Here is a 19678-nt window from a genome sequence, read left to right on the forward strand (position 1 = left end):
CTGGCAGAAAAAGGCTTCCATACATATCAGTACCAGTACTATACCAGTATGTGTTTGATCTCATAACACACCAAAAACACAAATATGTACACTGTTATATAACCATCAGGCTACAAAATCGCTTTATTTTAATCCTTAAAAGGCCTTTTCATCCAGGACATATACTCACCTTAAGAGGTAATGAAACTAAATTCGATCCTTGTTGTCTGATTCTTTCAATCTGCTCACAGTCATGATTTTATGGATTTAAACAGTTTATTTGTTATATTTGAAGGGTCAGTTCTGTATAAACTCACAAAGGTCAAATTGAAGCATCAAATTCTGTAAAGTAAGGGATCTTTTGTTCATGTTAAGGGGTAACTGTGTAGTAGAAGTGATGATGAAGACGGATTTGACTGTGTGTTTATCTCCTACTGATGAAATCACTGATGCGTGCAAGCTACAAGAAACAAGGAGGAAACGATCAAAACCACTTCCCCACTATTCAGTCTGTGCATGGGCATGTACTGTAAACAGAGACTGGTGACATAACAGCGTCGCATTCACATGTTACATTCACACCACAGGCCTGCAAACGGAAACTTAAAAAAAAAAAAACAACCGCCAGACATCCAGCCAGTCAGCGGGCGGCTGCTGGAGCTCCAGGCCGCCTGCGGGCTCCACACAGGCGGCTATAGAGGGACCAGAGGAGGCGGGGAGGGGGGCGTGTGGCCCGACCAGGTGCTGCTCGGCTTCCTTCAGCTCGTCACAACAAAGGACGGAGATGATCGACCACGCCGCTGACTCCGCCCCCCTCTGACGTTGCGGGTTCGGGGTTTTTCCCATTACCGTAGTACCCGGAGGAAACGCGCACATTTTTTTAGGGGGAGTGTCCCTCTGCTGCGGCATGCGCTCAATGAGAGCCGGGGAGGGCCGCTGCTCTGCGGACACAAAGCAGAGCTGCGCCCCCTCCTCCCCGCTGCTGACACGCTGTGATGTTTTCAGTGATGTAATGCTGAATTAAAGGCACGATGAGTCAGGATTTTACTCCCCAAACACAGACATCACCAGAGCTGGAGGGTAACCAAGTACATTCACTCAAATACTGTACTTATGTGTCATTTTGAGGTATTTGTACTTTACTTGAGTATTTCCATGTGATGCTACTTTCTACATTTCAGATATTGTACTTTCTACTCCACTACATTTATTTGACAGCTTTAGTTACTTTTCAGATGAAGATTTGACACAATGGATAATATAACAAGCTTTTAAAATACAACACATTGTTAAATATGAAACCAGTGGTTTCCAACCTTTTTGTCTTTTGACGTCTTACAAAAAGCAGTGTGTAGTCGGGGTCACATTTCACATGTCTATGAGTTGTTAACAGCTCCACCAAATAGTGATTTTTCCCTCTAAACTTCTCACATGCTTTCATTTCAATAAATGTTCAAATGATCCAATATTTCAGCAAAAATCAAAGATTAGAGAAAAAGTCCAAAAACTGGAAACAGATTTGTGTATCAGAACTTTGTTTTTTCTTCTTTCCTCTCCCATTAATCATCTCACCACCCCTCAGATTTATCTGCTGACCCTTTGGAGGGGCCCGACCCCTAGGTTGGGAACCACTGGACTAAACTAGCTAACTGTATATAAAGTAGTGTAAACTAGCTCCACCTCCAGCAGCTACAACAGTAACATGCTGCTCTAACACTGATGCTTCACTATTAATAATCTAATGATGTCATATATAATAATATATCAGTCAGAGGGACCAAACCACTACTTTTACTGCAATACTTTAACTACATCAAGCTCATAATACTTATGTACTTTTACTGCAATACTTTAACTACATCAAGCTCATAATACTTATGTACTTTTACTGTAGTAGGATTTTTCATGCAGGACTTTTACTTGTAATGGAGTATTTTTACGTTACTCTATTGGTATTTTTACTGCAGTAAATAATCTGAATAGTTTTGTGTTTTGTTTCAGTGGATTAAAGAAAAACAACAGTAAATTTACATTTATTTACATATATTTTAACAGCAATAGTAGGATTTCAGGAAACGTTGTCAGTTATCTTGATTAAACAGTTTACTGTGATATTTTTACCCACAATAACAGCAGCATGAACATTTGATACCTCATGATTTTATCATATGTTATATACAGCACCAGTCAAAAGTTTGGACACTTTCTCTCATTCCAGGGAACGTGACAGTGTGTCCGAACCTTTGACTGGTGCTGTACATCCTGCTCTAAGATGGATTAGCAACTGGGCATAATGGGCCCCGAGCTCACTGATGTCCAAAAAACTGCTGGTTCACTGCATGTCAGCTGGTTTTCTATAATGTGATTACTTGAAGGGAATTTGCACCATGTAAAGAACAACATGAGCTAAAGCAGGTCTTGTTTTAAAGAAGAACTTTGTGTCACAGTCTAGTTTTAAGAGCTTTTATTTTAAATGTTTAGTGTTCACTCAAGACATATTCTTGATAAAGTTGTGTTTAATGAAACTACCTCAATCTAAAGACAAATGCAGTATTATGGCAGCATAGGATTACTGGTTGCACCGGATTTAACGGGAACTGGATGCAACAGACACATTTTTGAGGTGTCAGTTTGGGCCCAACGGCAAACTCCTACGCCCTAACAGGTTGATCCAGCTATGATCCTGCTGCAGGCCTGCAGGCTAATGTCATTATGCTAATACACTTATAGACGGGTAATAAATCAAAGAAAAACCAACATAAAGTGTCGTAGTGAGGTGTAGGACCGCCACGTGCTGCCAGAATAGATTCAATGCTCCTTATGATTGATTCTACAGATTGATTGAACTCTAGTGGAGGGATGAACTTCATTCTTCATAAAGATCTTCCTCATGTGGTGTTGTGATGATGGTGGTGGAGAACGCTGTCTAACACGTCAGCTGGGTTGAGATCTGGTGACTGTGAAGGTCATAACATATGATTCACATCATTTAATACTCATCAAACCATCCTAGAAGAGACCACTCCCATCAGGATAGACATGTTTCATCACACGATAAAGCTGATCACTCACAACTACTTTGTATTGATTAGCAGTGACCCTTCACCTCTAAGGAGACAAGTGGACCCAAACCATGCCAGCATAACCGAGCCCCCAGACCCTCTCACTGTAGGGGTCCAGCACTCAGACCTGGACCACCTCTTGGTGAACGTTACACATGCAGTCGTCCACTTGTCAAGAATATGGTGACAGTATTTCCACGTCTCTGTAGACCAGCGTCTGTGGTTTTTTGCTCCACTGAACTCTCAAATGTGCATTCATCTCTGTAATGAGGGGTTTATGTGCTGCAGCCTACTATAATATCCCTCTCTGTGTAATTGTCGACAGACTGTTCTTGCTGACACAGTCACCTGAGGAAGAGTTGCTCCTCTATCTTTCCTTACATATCGCACTAATGCACGAGCATCACCGTCATCAAATGTGTGCTGTCGACCACAATTTCTGACCCTGTTTACTGACGTCTTTCCCAAAGATCTAAATACAGATGTCACTTTAGTCGCTGTTCTTATTGAAACACAGCTGAGCTGCCATCCGCCCCAACAATCAACAGTCACTTAGATATTTTCCTTTTCACATCTTGATACAAATCAGAATCAACTGGACCTGCTCAGTGTTTTTATAATTATTCCATGCAGTGCAGCTGTGTGGAAGCATCTGCATTCATTATGTTTATCTACTCATTTATTCAGGTTTTTCCTTTAATTTTTCATCCGTTTATATTTTTTATAATAATAATATATAAATGTCAGTTTGTAATGTGTTGGTTGTGGCTCGTAGTGATGAACCTACAGAGAATTATCAGAGACTCTGCAGCTCCTCTCGGCTTTACGGAGCTTTATAGTGAGTTTCAGCTCATTGTTTATCTGTCCGGCTGCAACTTTACTGTTCTGGTTCACTCTCAGCGTCTCATAGCGTCGTTTTCAGAGATAAAAAGCTGTAAAAAGTCACTGTACACTACCTGCTCAGCACCAAACAGACACAGTTAGCTGTAGACTAGCTGGTGAACATAGTGGAGCATTTAGCAGCTAAAGAGCCAGATATTTCCCTCAGGAGTTGGTGGAGAGTAAAAACAGAACTAAAAGAGAGTGAATATTGGACCAGGCTGCAACAAGGCTTCATCCTGGAATACTGGAGTATCAGGTGATGGACATCTAAAATACTTCAGAAAGTTTCCCTTGAATGTCTGTAATATTTTGCGACTCAGAGCTGTAAAGAAGAATAACAAACATAGCAGCCACTGAAACCTTTAACTTCTCAAAATGCTGCAAAATCAACCTCAGCAGACATGATCGTGAGCTCACGTTAGCTCACCAATGTCACCTACTTTGTTAGCATTTGATAATAACATATCCAATTAGGCTGCATTGATGTCATATTGCAGTTACAGTATTTCTGAAATGTAAACAGCCTTCATGTCAACATTCAAGTCATAATTACAATGATTTTTTCTGAAATCTCTTATATATCAAACTTGGCCCCTAATAATTTGGAAGCGCCAAAATTCCTAATATTTCCTAATACTAGTGTTCCTAATATTTTGTCCCCCTCATGTATGTTAATGGGGTGACCAAAATAGTAGTTATAAGTTTTGTAAAAGTAGAGTTTTAGAGTATTAGAGTTGTTGTGTTGGATGGCATAAGACAACACAGGTGTTCCTAATAAAGTGCTCGCTGAGTGTATGTTTATAGTTTATAGTGTGATATCGTCAATAACGGGTATTAAATTGCATTATGTGGTATTAAAAAGGTCTTAAATTTAACTCAATGAACCTGCAGAAACCTTGCATAAGCAACAGATGCACTGATGATGCCTCATGGGAGTTGTAGTTCTTGAATGCTGTAATTAGTCTCCTGAGTTTCCTGATATGGTCGGAAAAGAAATTCAGACGGTGATGAGTGTTTGGAAAACCCTGCAGACATATACCATTTAGTTATACTGCTAATAGATATGAATTTAAGGATTTATATAATAAATATTATGCTAGTTTGTCTTTATCGTTCATTAAAAACCTTGAGGAAACTGAGACTTGATCTAAATCTAAATAAGTGGAGCTGAGGATGGTTTTTGTTCTAGTTTCAGATGTTACATAAGAGTCATTTACTGTGTGTGTTTGTACTTTGCAGGACTAACAGGAGAAACAGGAGAAAAGACACAGACTGTCTCATTTACAATGCAAACGTCTGTGACACAGACCGCCGGCTCTGTAACATCTGAACAACTCTGAGTGCTTTGAATTATTCAGATCACAACAAATCACACAGGAGGATTTGTCAATTACATGCAGACTTGATGGTTTGTTGTTGGGTTTCTCAGTTTCTAATGTGTCATCACAGCGACGCGTCACGTCTGTAGCTGTAAATGTTAATAAAATAAACAGATTCCAGTCCAGACGTTCTTCTATAACATCAGAGACAAACACAAAGATAAAGTAAGTTTCATGCTGGTAGACAATGCAAAACATATTCTGATTAACTGCTTATCACTGATCTATAAAGCATTAAATGATTTATTCATGCTAATAGTTACAGTTTATAATCCTTCATAACGTGGTAATGATAGAGCTGAAACAATTAGTGGATCAATCCATTAGTGGAGTTGATAATATTTTAATTTTTTTGTTGATTTTTAAAGCTCTCACTCGCTTCTCTGTTTTGTGAAAGTATTGAATATCTTTAAGTTTCAGACATAACAAGATTGAGCTTAAGGACACTGTGATGGACATTTTTCACTATTTTCTGATATTTTATTGACCAAAAGATTAATTAATAAATCAAAAAGATTAACTACCAACAATTAAAATACAGATCAAAGATTTCAGAATGACTGCTCTATCTATCTATCTATCTATCTATCTATCTATCTATCTATCTATCTATCTGTCTGTCTATCTATCTATCTGTCTATCTATCTATCTATCTAACTGTCTATCAACCAAACAATGAATCATTTATTTGGAGCTTAAAGGGGAAAAAATCAGTAAAAATGTGATTGTAAATTAAAGTTTTTCTGTCATAAGTCAAAAAGGACAGAGAGACAAAAACAAGCAAACAATGGAGGCTAAAACCCAGCAGTTTATTTGAAGTGTTACTGGCTGTCAGGTTGTGTAATGACTGGTGTTATTTTCCATATAATATACAGTACAGTTGTTAGTCTGAGGTCCGCTGGTTTAGCAGAACTGCAGTTATCGCAGTAATGTGCGGCCACAGTGTGTAATTTTTAAGGTATTTTGGAGTAATAACACGGTTCTCACTCCGTCCTGACTGATGTTATTTTCTGAAGCCAAAATGGCGTGGCTGACTGCAAGGGCGCGAGCGTGCACGACGCGCGCGGGACAAGACATGTGGGCGGGAAAATGCTGCTGCGCCTCTACTCGCGTCTTTCCGGCCGCCTCCGAAGGGGCTGAACACGCGCGGTGCGCCGAGGCAGAGAGAGCAGCAGCAGCCGGAGGAGCCGAGCCCGACCGCCGCCGGAGCAGCCAGCGACCCGGGGCCGATTTTTACCCAGTTTAGCGTCGGGGAGGCAGGGCAGGGGGGTGGGCTGGGGGCTCGGGCACAGAAGAATGAGAGAGCAGAAAACATGAACGGGGCCGTGTACATTTCGTTTTTCCAGGGCCAGCTGGAGTCCGTGCTGGAGCAAGTAGTGCAGCTCGCCGTTCAGGAAATAAGCAAGTCGGTGGGCTCCAGCCTGAACGCCCTGCTGCTGGAGACGGCCGTGAAGGAGCAAGAGATCCACCGGCTCAGGCTCCAGCTGCAGTCACGGGAGAACCGGGGCCGAGGCGGCGCCGCGGACGGCGGAGGGTCCGCTGCGCCCGGTAAAAACAAGGCTGGCGAGAGGGCGGACAGCGGCAGGACAAAGCCCGAGCAGCAGCAACAGCTCCAGCTACACGCCCCCGGAGGGCAGGGCATCGAGCCCGGCGTACCTACCGACACACGCCGCCTGGAGCAGCGAGGACGAGTCGTGGGTAGGCACCCGTTATACAACACACACTCACATTCACGCAAAGGCACGCAAACAAGCAGTTGTCCGGGGCACTCCTCCCTCTGTCTCAGCCTCTAACAGCACGCTAACGCTGGGTTGCGTAACTCTGCCGTTTTAAGGGTTTATGAGTAAACTGAGCAGCAGAGAAAGTGAGGCCTGCAGGTGATAAAACCAAGATTCATGAGCTTCTCTGACATGTTCAGCAGCACAAAGAAGCTTCAGTCTGAAGATACCAGAGAGAAAAAACTGCAACATGCAGGCAGGAGCAGAGCCTGAAGTGGGTCAGGACAACTTTTAATTGGGGTTGAATTGGAGATTGTAGAGAGGAATCAGGACTGAGCAGACAGGCCTATTTTTACATAAATACCATGTGTGGGTGTCAGATGTGTTTACGCTGAAGCCTTTGACAGAACAGGTTTATGAGGAGAAGAGGCTGGTTGAGCAACACAGGTAGAAGAGAAAGACACTGCAAAGTTCAAAAAAACCCAACAAGGCCTCAATTCCAGAAGCTTGTAGATCATAAAATAAGATTTACAGCCTTCCTTGACATGTCCTCCTCAGGAATGGAGGGGCGGAGGTGGTTACTGAGGTGGTGAGTGGTGGGGGGGGGGGCACCAGGACAAAGAGGCAACAGACTGCAGGAGACAGGGGAGGGAAAGCAACCTCGTGGTTGACAGGATGGTGGAGGGACACGGAGACGGACCTCAGCGAGGTTGAATCACTGTTTTCATTGGAGGAGAAAAGGCCCCGAGGCGCGAAAAAAGGGAGAGGACAAAGATGTAGCACGGCCGCTGAATATTTAGATATTCACTAAAGTGTATTTCATTGATTTCACGGGGGGTCAAGTCAGATTTATCACCAAGAGAGGCGCACAAATTCTCCCCTCGGTTCAACTAGCAGGGGCCCAGAGAGGCCTCCAGGAGTCCACATCAGAGCTGGTTCAGGTCATCAGGTCGGAGGGAGTCTCTTCTCTTTAACAGGGTATCAAATGAAGGGAAAGCAAAGGGCACAAAGGTCACGAGATGGATTCACATGCGCGGCGTCACAGCTGGGCATCGATGGGAATGTTTTCACGCTGGTGCCCGTCAGCAGCCGCAGTTTGGTACCAAAATATTGTCTCAACACAGCTGCTGGTTGTCCAGATAAATAAAATACAGACAAAATGTGAGAGAGTTCAAATGAAATCAGGAATTATCTGCTGGAAAACTTCAGCGATCGCTGGTGTGAAGGTTCATCTTCCAGCTCAACACCGAAACCGTCCACAGCGTCGTCAGTCCAGTAACTTTCTCCTCATAAAAACATCTAAAACAGTCTGTTTCCCTCCAAACACCAAACGCTGCTGATAATAAAAGCTGGTTTTTCATTCACAGTAACTTTGATTAAATAAATAAATGTTTTTCTACAAAATCCTTTTTTTAAATGAATCAAAAAGCAGAAAAGTTCAATAATAACTGAACATAAATCATCAATAAAATTAGAAACGATCAAAACTAATCTGAACGTTTGTCTTTGATTCTGTAGAAACGTTCTGACAACCAAACAAGAAGATGGAAATAACAATTTATTGATTTTTATTTCTTCATCAACAACAAATCTAATCAGAGCTGCAGCAGAGAACGACATATAATAATCAATTAAACCTTTCAAGTTAGAATTTTTAAGAAAAAATAGCAAATATTCAGTTTTCGGCCTGTTAATGTGAAGATTTGATGCTTTTTCTAAACAGAATCTTTTTGTGTTTTCATTTCAATGAATCTTTTGATTGAAATGAAAACAGTTTATGAACAAAAGGATTGATTATTATATTAATATATAATGAATTAATGCTGATCACATTCATCATCACTTTTAAAGCTGTGAATGTTAGTGAAACGGTGAAGATGTTCCTCTCGTCCACATGTGCTGAAATACAACTCGGCTGGTATTTTTACGAGCTCATCAGTCCAACGGCTCGTATATTTGTCAGCCCCCATGCAGACGTGCGACAATATGGCTTCCCATTCAGGATCCCTGCTGTAAACACACGCAGCTCCAACATGGCGGACGCTTGTCATAAAGACGTCGCTGCCCAAACACTCAAAGGACGTCTTTCACTCGTCTTTCAGTCAGAGGAACTGGTCCTCTTTGAGTTTTAGTGTCTTCAGTCCGACACTCAGCGGCTCATTCACACATGATCTGCTTTTATTGTTATTGTTTTATTGTTTTCACATTTATTTAAATTGTGTTTTTTTAACAAGTAAAAGCAGATAAAACACAAACATACTGAAGTGAAACCAGTTCATCAGTCGATCAGGAGATAAAATAATCAATGACTCGTTTCAGCTTCTTTATTGTGAAGATTTGCTGCTTTTTTTGGTCATAAATGCGTTTAAACTGAAAATCTTTGGATTTTAATCAGTAACGAGACATTTGAAGTCGTCACGTTTTGCATTTTTTATTATTTTAATAAACAAAACGATGAATCAATAATGAAAATAATCATTAATCAGAGTTTTAAACCAATAAACTGAAGATTATCAGACAACTTTGAACTGTAATCATCAATTTTCACTATTTTATATCTTATTGATAAAAACAATTATTATTCTTATTGATTCATATTTTCTCAGGTTGTTTTTATTTTGTTTTATTTAAAAAAGAAGGAAAAAGCTGCAACAACGTTGAGAATCGATTCATAAGATTGAACAGCTTCTGATGTTTGCTGCATGTTTTTATCTCTTATGTTGGAATATTTTAGTGTTTTTTTTGGATAAAAGAATCAGTTTAAAGACAGTTTTCACTTGTTTTGATGTTTTAAAGATGAAACATCAGTAATGATTCAGTTTACTGATTTAAAAGAGAAGAAACAGAAAATGTTTTCTTGATAAAACAATGAACTGATGATCAGATTATTGATGATTGATTGTTTGATGGACATCTTCTAGCATCTTTATAGAAAGTGTAGATGTTGGTATTTAGAGTTCTGGCGGCCTGAAGGTGACAAAGCTGATCCGGATGAAACTAATCCATCAACTGGGAGCGTCGGAAACCAGCAGACACATTCAGACTGGCTGTTTGTTTGGGTGTGTTTCAGCTGCACACGCACACACACACACACACACACACACACGTCTCCACATGCACCGACACGTGAGAAAGAAAACCCGTCGGCGAGCTGATGCGAGGACGCCGCTGCTGCTGCTGCACTCTCTCGCATGCATGCACACATCTGCATGCACACAGCTGACACGCAAATCTTCCTCCTCTCTCTCTCTCTCTCTCTCGCCCTCCCTCTCTCTCTCTCTCTCTCTCTCTCCACCTCCCCTCCCTCCCCGAAAAACCAGGCCACCGCCGCCGTGACACGCCACGACCAGGACAGATAGTGACATCACGGCGGCGATGGCGAATCACGTCCGACTCTCTCTGTGAGTCCTGATCTGAGCTGGATTTTTTTATTCTCGCTCACAACAACACAGTCGGGTCGTGTCAGTGACACTCAGCGAGGTAATGAGGCCGCGGCTCCCGACACGCTGAGGTCAAAGGTCGCGGCGCTTTGTGGGGCCTCTCGCTATCTAAAGTAGGCTACGCTTTCACGCCGACGTCGACTCGCTGCGGAGAGACACAAAGGATGAAGAGGAGGTGAAGAGGAAAAGATGATCTGCAGCAGCAGGACGGACATGAAGCTTTATTACCGACTCATCTGATAAAAAAACGATTCATCGATTAGTTGATGGAGAGAAAATGAATCAGCAGCTATTTTGATAATTAATAGAGAAGATAATCAATAGATAGATAATCCACAGATGAATCCATACTGAAGATAAACGTTAGTCTGTAAAATGTGGAAGGAGACGTCTTCATATTTCTGCATATATCATAGATGACGTTAGAGACGCTGCAGGATGTGAATATTTCTTCTTAAAAAGTGACTGAAACGATCAATTGATAACACGTTAACGTTCTGCTGATTTGATAAATCGTCGCAGCTGTAAAAATGTTTAGAGATGGTTCGAAGGAGTCCGATGTGTTTTTTGGTTATTTCAGGCGAACAGCAGCAGGTGTGTTGTGTCTGCGGAGGAGGACGGAGGTGATTTATAAGCGTCCAGCTGCCTGCGGTCTGAACGCTCCTAAACTGTCCGCCGCTCAGATTTATATCAGCCTGAAACTGCGGCGATCACGGAGAGTCTGAGAGGAGAAGAAGAAGAAGAAGAGCCTGTGGAGATTTATGCTGCTCATGTTTAATCTCTTCCCCGCGTTTAAGAAGAACAGTGTTTAGATTCGGATAAGAGTTTCTCTGGCGTTTTTATGGTTTTTTTATGAACTCTCTGTGCATCTGACGATTTAAGGATCGGAACATAAACTGACCTCCTCCTCCTCCTCCTCCTCCTCCTCCTCCTCCTCCTCCTCGTCTCTGCTGGGGTTTAGTTTCAGCAGCTTGTAGATTAATCACCTCCACTCTGAAGCTGAAAGAATCAATCAGTAATCAATCACTTCATTACATTTTCAATCCTACTCACAGTTTCTCCTTTTCTTTGTCTTATGTGATATTAAACGTTTAAAGATGTTTCTTCAGTTTAAACTATTTTCTGATATTTTATATCATTTTCAGCTTTTATTTGTCTTATGTGACAGTTAACTGATCAGTTTTTGTCGACTAAAGCAGCAACTATGAATATTTTCATTATCCATTAATATTCAGATCATTTTCAAGGTGAATCCAGTCATTGATTTGTTTATTAAAATCTCAGATTATACTTAAAAAAATCGTCTTCACATTTCTTGTTTTGTCCAATCAGCAGCAGAGATTCACACTAAAATGAGAACAGCTGGTCCACCTTAAAGGTCAGTCCACCTTAAGTGAGCCTGGTCTGGTTAGGCTAACCCACTGTTGCTAACTTCAGAGCTAACACCCTCACCCTCGCTCAACTACACACTCGCTACGCACACGCATTACACACTCATTACACACTCGCTACGCACACACTCGTTACGCACTCGCTACGCACACACTCGCTACGCACACACTCGCTACACACACGCATTACACACTCGCTACGCACACGCATTACACACTCACTACGCACACGCATTACACACTCGGTATGCACACGCATTACACACTCACTACGCACAAGCATTACACACTCGCTACGCACACGCATTACACACTCGCTATGCACACGCATTACACACTCGCTACACACACGCATTACACACTCACTACGCACACGCATTACACACTCGGTACGCACACGCATTACACACTCGGTACGCACACGCATTACACACTCGGTACGCACACGCATTACACACTCGGTATGCACACGCATTACACACTCGGTATGCACACGCATTACACACTCACTACGCACACGCATTACACACTCGGTATGCACACGCATTACACACTCACTACGCACACGCATTACACACTCGGTACGCACACGCATTACACACTCGGTACGCACACGCATTACACACTCGGTACGCACACGCATTACACACTCGGTACGCACACGCATTACACACTCGGTACGCACAAGCATTACACACTCACTACGCACACGCATTACACACTCGGTATGCACACGCATTACACACTCACTACGCACACGCATTACACACTCGGTACGCACACGCATTACACACTCGGTACGCACACGCATTACACACTCGGTACGCACACGCATTACACACTCGGTACGCACACGCATTACACACTCGGTATGCACACGCATTACACACTCGGTATGCACACGCATTACACACTCGCTACGCACACGCATTACACACTCGGTACGCACACGCATTACACACTCGGTACGCACACGCATTACACACTCGCTACGCACACGCATTACACACTCGGTACGCACACGCATTACACACTCGCTACGCACACGCATTACACACTCGGTATGCACACGCATTACACACTCGGTATGCACACGCATTACACACCGCTACGCACACGCATTACACACTCGGTACGCACACGCATTACACACTCGGTACGCACACGCATTACACACTCACTACGCACACGCATTACACACTCGGTACGCACACGCATTACACACTCGCTATGCACACGCATTACGCACTCATTACACACTCGCTACGCACACACTCACTACGCACACGCATCACACACTCATTACACACTCGGTACGCACACGCATTACACACTCGGTATGCACACGCATTACACACTCGCTATGCACACGCATTACGCACTCGCTACGCACACACTCACTACGCACACGCATCACACACTCATTACACACTCGCTACGCAAACACTCGCTACGCACACACTCACTACGCACACGCATTACACACTCGCTACGCACACGCATTACACACTCACTACGCACACGCATTACACACTCACTACGCACACGCATTACACACTCACTACGCACACGCATTACACACTCGCTATGCACACGCATTACACACTCACTACGCACACGCATTACACACTCGCTATGCACACGCATTACACACTCACTACGCACACGCATTACACACTCGGTATGCACACGCATTACACACTCACTACGCACACGCATTACACACTCGCTACGCACACGCATTACACACTCGCTACGCACACGCATTACACACTCGGTATGCACACGCATTACACACTCACTACGCACACGCATTACACACTCGGTATGCACACGCATTACACACTCGGTATGCACACGCATTACACACTCGGTACGCACACGCATTACACACTCGCTACGCACACGCATTACACACTCGGTATGCACACGCATTACACACTCGGTATGCACACGCATTACACACTCGCTACGCACACGCATTACAAACTCGCTACGCACACGCATTACACACTCGCTACGCACACGCATTACCCACTCGGTATGCACACGCATTACACACTCGGTATGCACACGCATTACACACTCGCTACGCACACGCATTACACACTCGGTATGCACACGCATTACACACTCGGTATGCACACGCATTACACACTCGCTACGTACACGCATTACAAACTCGCTACGCACACGCATTACACACTCGGTATGCACACGCATTACACACTCGGTATGCACACGCATTACACACTCGCTACGCACACGCATTACACACTCAGTATGCACACGCATTACACACTCGCTACGCACACGCATTACAAACTCGCTACGCACACGCATTACACACTCGGTATGCACACGCATTACACACTCGGTATGCACACGCATTACACACTCGGTACGCACACGCATTACACACTCGCTATGCACACGCATTACACATTCACTACGCACACGCATTACACACTCGGTATGCACACGCATTACAAACTCGCTACGCACACGCATTACACACTCGTTACACACACGCATTACACACTCGTTACGCACATGTATTACACACTCGCTACGCACACGCATTACACACTCGTTACACACACGCATTACACACTCGTTACGCACACGCATTACACACTCGCTACGCACACGCATTACACACTTGTTACGCACACGCATTACACACTCGTTACGCACACGCATTACACACTCGCTACGCACACGCATTACACACTCAGTATGCACACGCATTACACACTCGTTACGCACACGCATTACACACTCGCTACGCACACGCATTACACACTCAGTATGCACACGCATTACACACTCGTTACGCACATGCATTACACACTCGCTACGCACACGCATTACACACACAGTATGCACACGCATTACACACTCGTTACGCACACGCATTACACACTCGTTACGCACACGCATTACACACTCGGTACGCACACGCATTACACACTCGGTACGCACACGCATTACACACTCGTTACGCACACGCATTACACACTCGGTATGCACACGCATTACACACTCGGTACGCAGACGCATTACACACTCGGTACGCACACGCATTACACACTCGGTACGCACACGCATTACACACTCGCTACGCACACGCATTACACACTCGCTATGCACACGCATTACACACTCGCTACGCACACGCATTAAACCCGCCACGCACACGCATTACACACTCGCTATGCACACGCATTACACACTCACTACGCACACGCATTACACACTCGCTACGCACACGCATTACACACTCACTACGCACACGCATTACACACTCGCTACGCACACGCATTACACACTCGCTACGCACACGCATTACACACTCGGTATGCACACGCATTACACACTCACTACGCACACGCATTACACACTCGGTATGCACACGCATTACACACTCGGTATGCACACGCATTACAAACTCGCTACGCACACGCATTACACACTCGGTATGCACACGCATTACACACTCGGTATGCACACGCATTACACACTCGGTATGCACACGCATTACACACTCGCTACGTACACGCATTACAAACTCGCTACGCACACGCATTACACACTCGGTATGCACACGCATTACACACTCGGTATGCACACGCATTACACACTCCCTACGCACACGCATTACACACTCAGTATGCACACGCATTACACACTCGGTACGCACACGCATTACACACCGCTACGCACACGCATTACACACTCGGTATGCACACGCATTACACACTCGGTACGCACACGCATTACACACTCGCTATGCACACGCATTACACATTCACTACGCACACGCATTACACACTCGGTATGCACACGCATTACAAACTCGCTACGCACACACATTACACACTCGGTACGCACACGCATTACACACTCGGTATGCACACGCATTACACACTCGGTATGCACACGCATTACACACTCGGTACGCACACGCATTACACACTCGGTATGCACACGCATTACACATTCACTACGCACACGCATTACACACTCGGTACGCACACGCATTACACACTCGATATGCACACGCATTACAAACTCGCTACGCACACGCATTACCCACTCGGTACGCACACGCATTACACACTCGGTATGCACACGCACTACACACTCACTACGCACAGGCATTACACACTCACTACGCACACGCATTACACACTCACTACGCACACGCATTACACACTCACTACGCGCACGCATTACACACTCACTACGCACAGGCATTACACACTCACTACGCACACGCATTACACACTCACTACGCACACGCATTACACACTCACTACGCACACGCATTACACACTCGCTACGCACACGCATTACACACTTGGTATGCACACGCATTACACACTCGGTATGCACACGCATTACACACTCGCTACGCACACGCATTACACACTCGGTATGCACACGCATTACACACTCGGTATGCACACGCATTACACACTCGGTATGCACACGCATTACACACTCGGTATGCACACGCATTACACACTCGGTATGCACACGCATTACACACTCGGTATGCACACGCATTACACACTCGGTATGCACACGCATTACACACTCGGTACGCACACGCATTACACACTCGCTACGCACACGCATTACACACTCGGTATGCACACGCATTACCCACTCGGTATGCACACGCATTACACACTCGCTACGCACACGCATTACACACTCGGTATGCACACGCATTACACACTCGGTATGCACACGCATTACACACTCGGTATGCACACGCATTACACACTCGCTACGCACACGCATTACACACTCGGTATGCACACGCATTACACACTCGCTACGCACACGCATTACACACTCGGTATGCACACGCATTACCCACTCGGTATGCACACGCATTACACACTCGCTACGCACACGCATTACACACTCGGTATGCACACGCATTACCCACTCGGTATGCACACGCATTACACACTCGCTACGCACACGCATTACAAACTCGCTACGCACACGCATTACACACTCGGTATGCACACGCATTACACACTCGGTATGCACACGCATTACACACTCGGTATGCACACGCATTACACACTCGGTATGCACACGCATTACACACTCGGTATGCACACGCATTACACACTCGGTATGCACACGCATTACACACTCGGTATGCACACGCATTACACACTCGCTACGTACACGCATTACAAACTCGCTACGCACACGCATTACACACTCGGTATGCACACGCATTACACACTCGGTATGCACACGCATTACACACTCGCTACGCACACGCATTACACACTCAGTATGCACACGCATTACACACTCGCTACGCACACGCATTACAAACTCGCTACGCACACGCATTACACACTCGGTATGCACACGCATTACACACTCGCTACGCACACGCATTACACACTCGCTATGCACACGCATTACACATTCACTACGCACACGCATTACACACTCGGTATGCACACGCATTACAAACTCGCTACGCACACGCATTACACACTCGGTATGCACACGCATTACACACTCGGTACGCACACGCATTACACACTCGGTATGCACACGCATTACAAACTCGCTACGCACACGCATTACACACTCGGTACGCACACGCATTACACACTCGGTATGCACACGCATTACACATTCACTACGCACACGCATTACACACTCGGTACGCACACGCATTACACACTCGGTATGCACACGCATTACAAACTCGCTACGCACACGCATTACACACTCGCTACGCACACGCATTACACACTCGGTATGCACACGCATTACACACTCACTACGCACACGCATTACACACTCACTACGCACATGCATTACACACTCGCTATGCACACGCATTACACACTCAGTATGCACACGCATTACACACTCACTACGCGCACGCATTACACACTCACTACGCGCACGCATTACACACTCGGTACGCACACGCATTACACACTCGGTATGCACACGCATTACACACTCACTACGCACATGCATTACACACTCGCTATGCACACGCATTACACACTCGGTATGCACACGCATTACACACTCACTACGCGCACGCATTACACACTCGGTATGCACACGCATTACACACTCACTACGCACACGCATTACACACTCGCTATGCACACGCATTACACACTCAGTATGCACACGCATTACACACTCGCTACGCACACGCATTACACACTCGGTATGCACACGCATTACACACTCACTACGCGCACGCATTACACACTCGGTATGCACACGCATTACACACTCACTACGCGCACGCATTACACACTCGGTATGCACACGCATTACACACTCACTACGCACACGCATTACACACTCGGTATGCACACGCATTACACACTCGCTATGCACACGCATTACACACTCGGTATGCACACGCATTACACACTCACTACGCGCACGCATTACACACTCACTACGCGCACGCATTACACACTCACTACGTACACGCATTACACACTCACTACGCACACGCATTACACACTCGGTATGCACACGCATTACACACTCACTACGTACACGCATTACACACTCGCTACGCACACGCATTACACACTTGGTATGCACACGCATTACACACTCGGTACGCACACGCATTACACACTCGCTACACACACGCATTACACACTCGGTACGCACACGCATTACACACTCGCTACACACACGCATTACACACTCGCTACACACACGCATTACACACTCGGTACGCACACGCATTACACACTCACTACGCACACGCATCACACACTCGTTACACACTCACTACGCACACGCATTACACACTCGGTATGCACACGCATTACACACTCACTACGCACACGCATTACACACCGCTACGCACACGCATTACACACTCGGTACGCACACGCATTACACACTCGCTACGCACACGCATTACACACTCGGTATGCACACGCATTACACACTCGCTACGCACACGCATTACACACTCGGTATGCACACACATTACACACTCGCTACGCACACGCATTACACACTCACTACGCACACGCATTACACACTCACTACGCACACGCATTACACACTCACTACGCACACGCATTACACACTCGTTACGCACATGTATTACACACTCGCTACGCACACGCATTACACACTCGTTACACACACGCATTACACACTCGTTACACACACGCATTACACACTCGTTACGCACACGCATTACACACTCGCTACACACACACATTACACACTCGTTACGCACACGCATTACACACTCAGTATGCACACGCATTACACACTCGTTACGCACACGCATTACACACTCGTTACGCACACGCATTACACACTCGCTACGCACACGCATTACACACTCAGTATGCACACGCATTACACACTCGTTACGCACACGCATTACACACTCGCTACGCACACGCATTACACACTTGCTACGCACACGCATTACACACTCGCTACGCACACGCATTACACACTCAGTATGCACACGCATTACACACTCGTTACGCACACGCATTACACACTCACTACGCACACGCATTACACACTTGCTACGCACACGCATTAAACACCGCCACGCACACGCATTACACACTCGCTACGCACACGCATTACACACTCGCTACGCACACGCATTACACACCGCTACGCACACGCATTACACACACATTACACACCGCCACGCACACGCATTACATGCTCGCTATGCACACGCATTAAGTGGGTTCATGAGGAAACATCAAAGCTGGACGGAGCCCAGTAACCCGGGTAACGCCCGTTGTTGTT

The 19678-nt window shown here is 45.3% G+C and overlaps 1 protein-coding gene across 1 annotated transcript in view; it reads left to right on the plus strand.

The window, feature by feature from the left end:
• Positions 1-1010: 1010 nt before the first annotated feature.
• Positions 1011-19678, plus strand: part of si:dkeyp-113d7.10 (putative lysozyme-like protein) — a 38072-nt gene continuing 19404 nt past the window's right edge. The window contains exons 1-2 of the mRNA XM_067570707.1: positions 1011-1059; positions 6344-7000. Coding sequence (XP_067426808.1) covers positions 1011-1059; positions 6344-7000 — 706 coding nt within the window. The remainder of the gene's footprint in view (positions 1060-6343; positions 7001-19678) is intronic.

This window comes from Thunnus thynnus, chromosome 17 (genome assembly GCF_963924715.1).
Source record: "Thunnus thynnus chromosome 17, fThuThy2.1, whole genome shotgun sequence".
Lineage (NCBI taxonomy): Eukaryota > Metazoa > Chordata > Actinopteri > Scombriformes > Scombridae > Thunnus > Thunnus thynnus.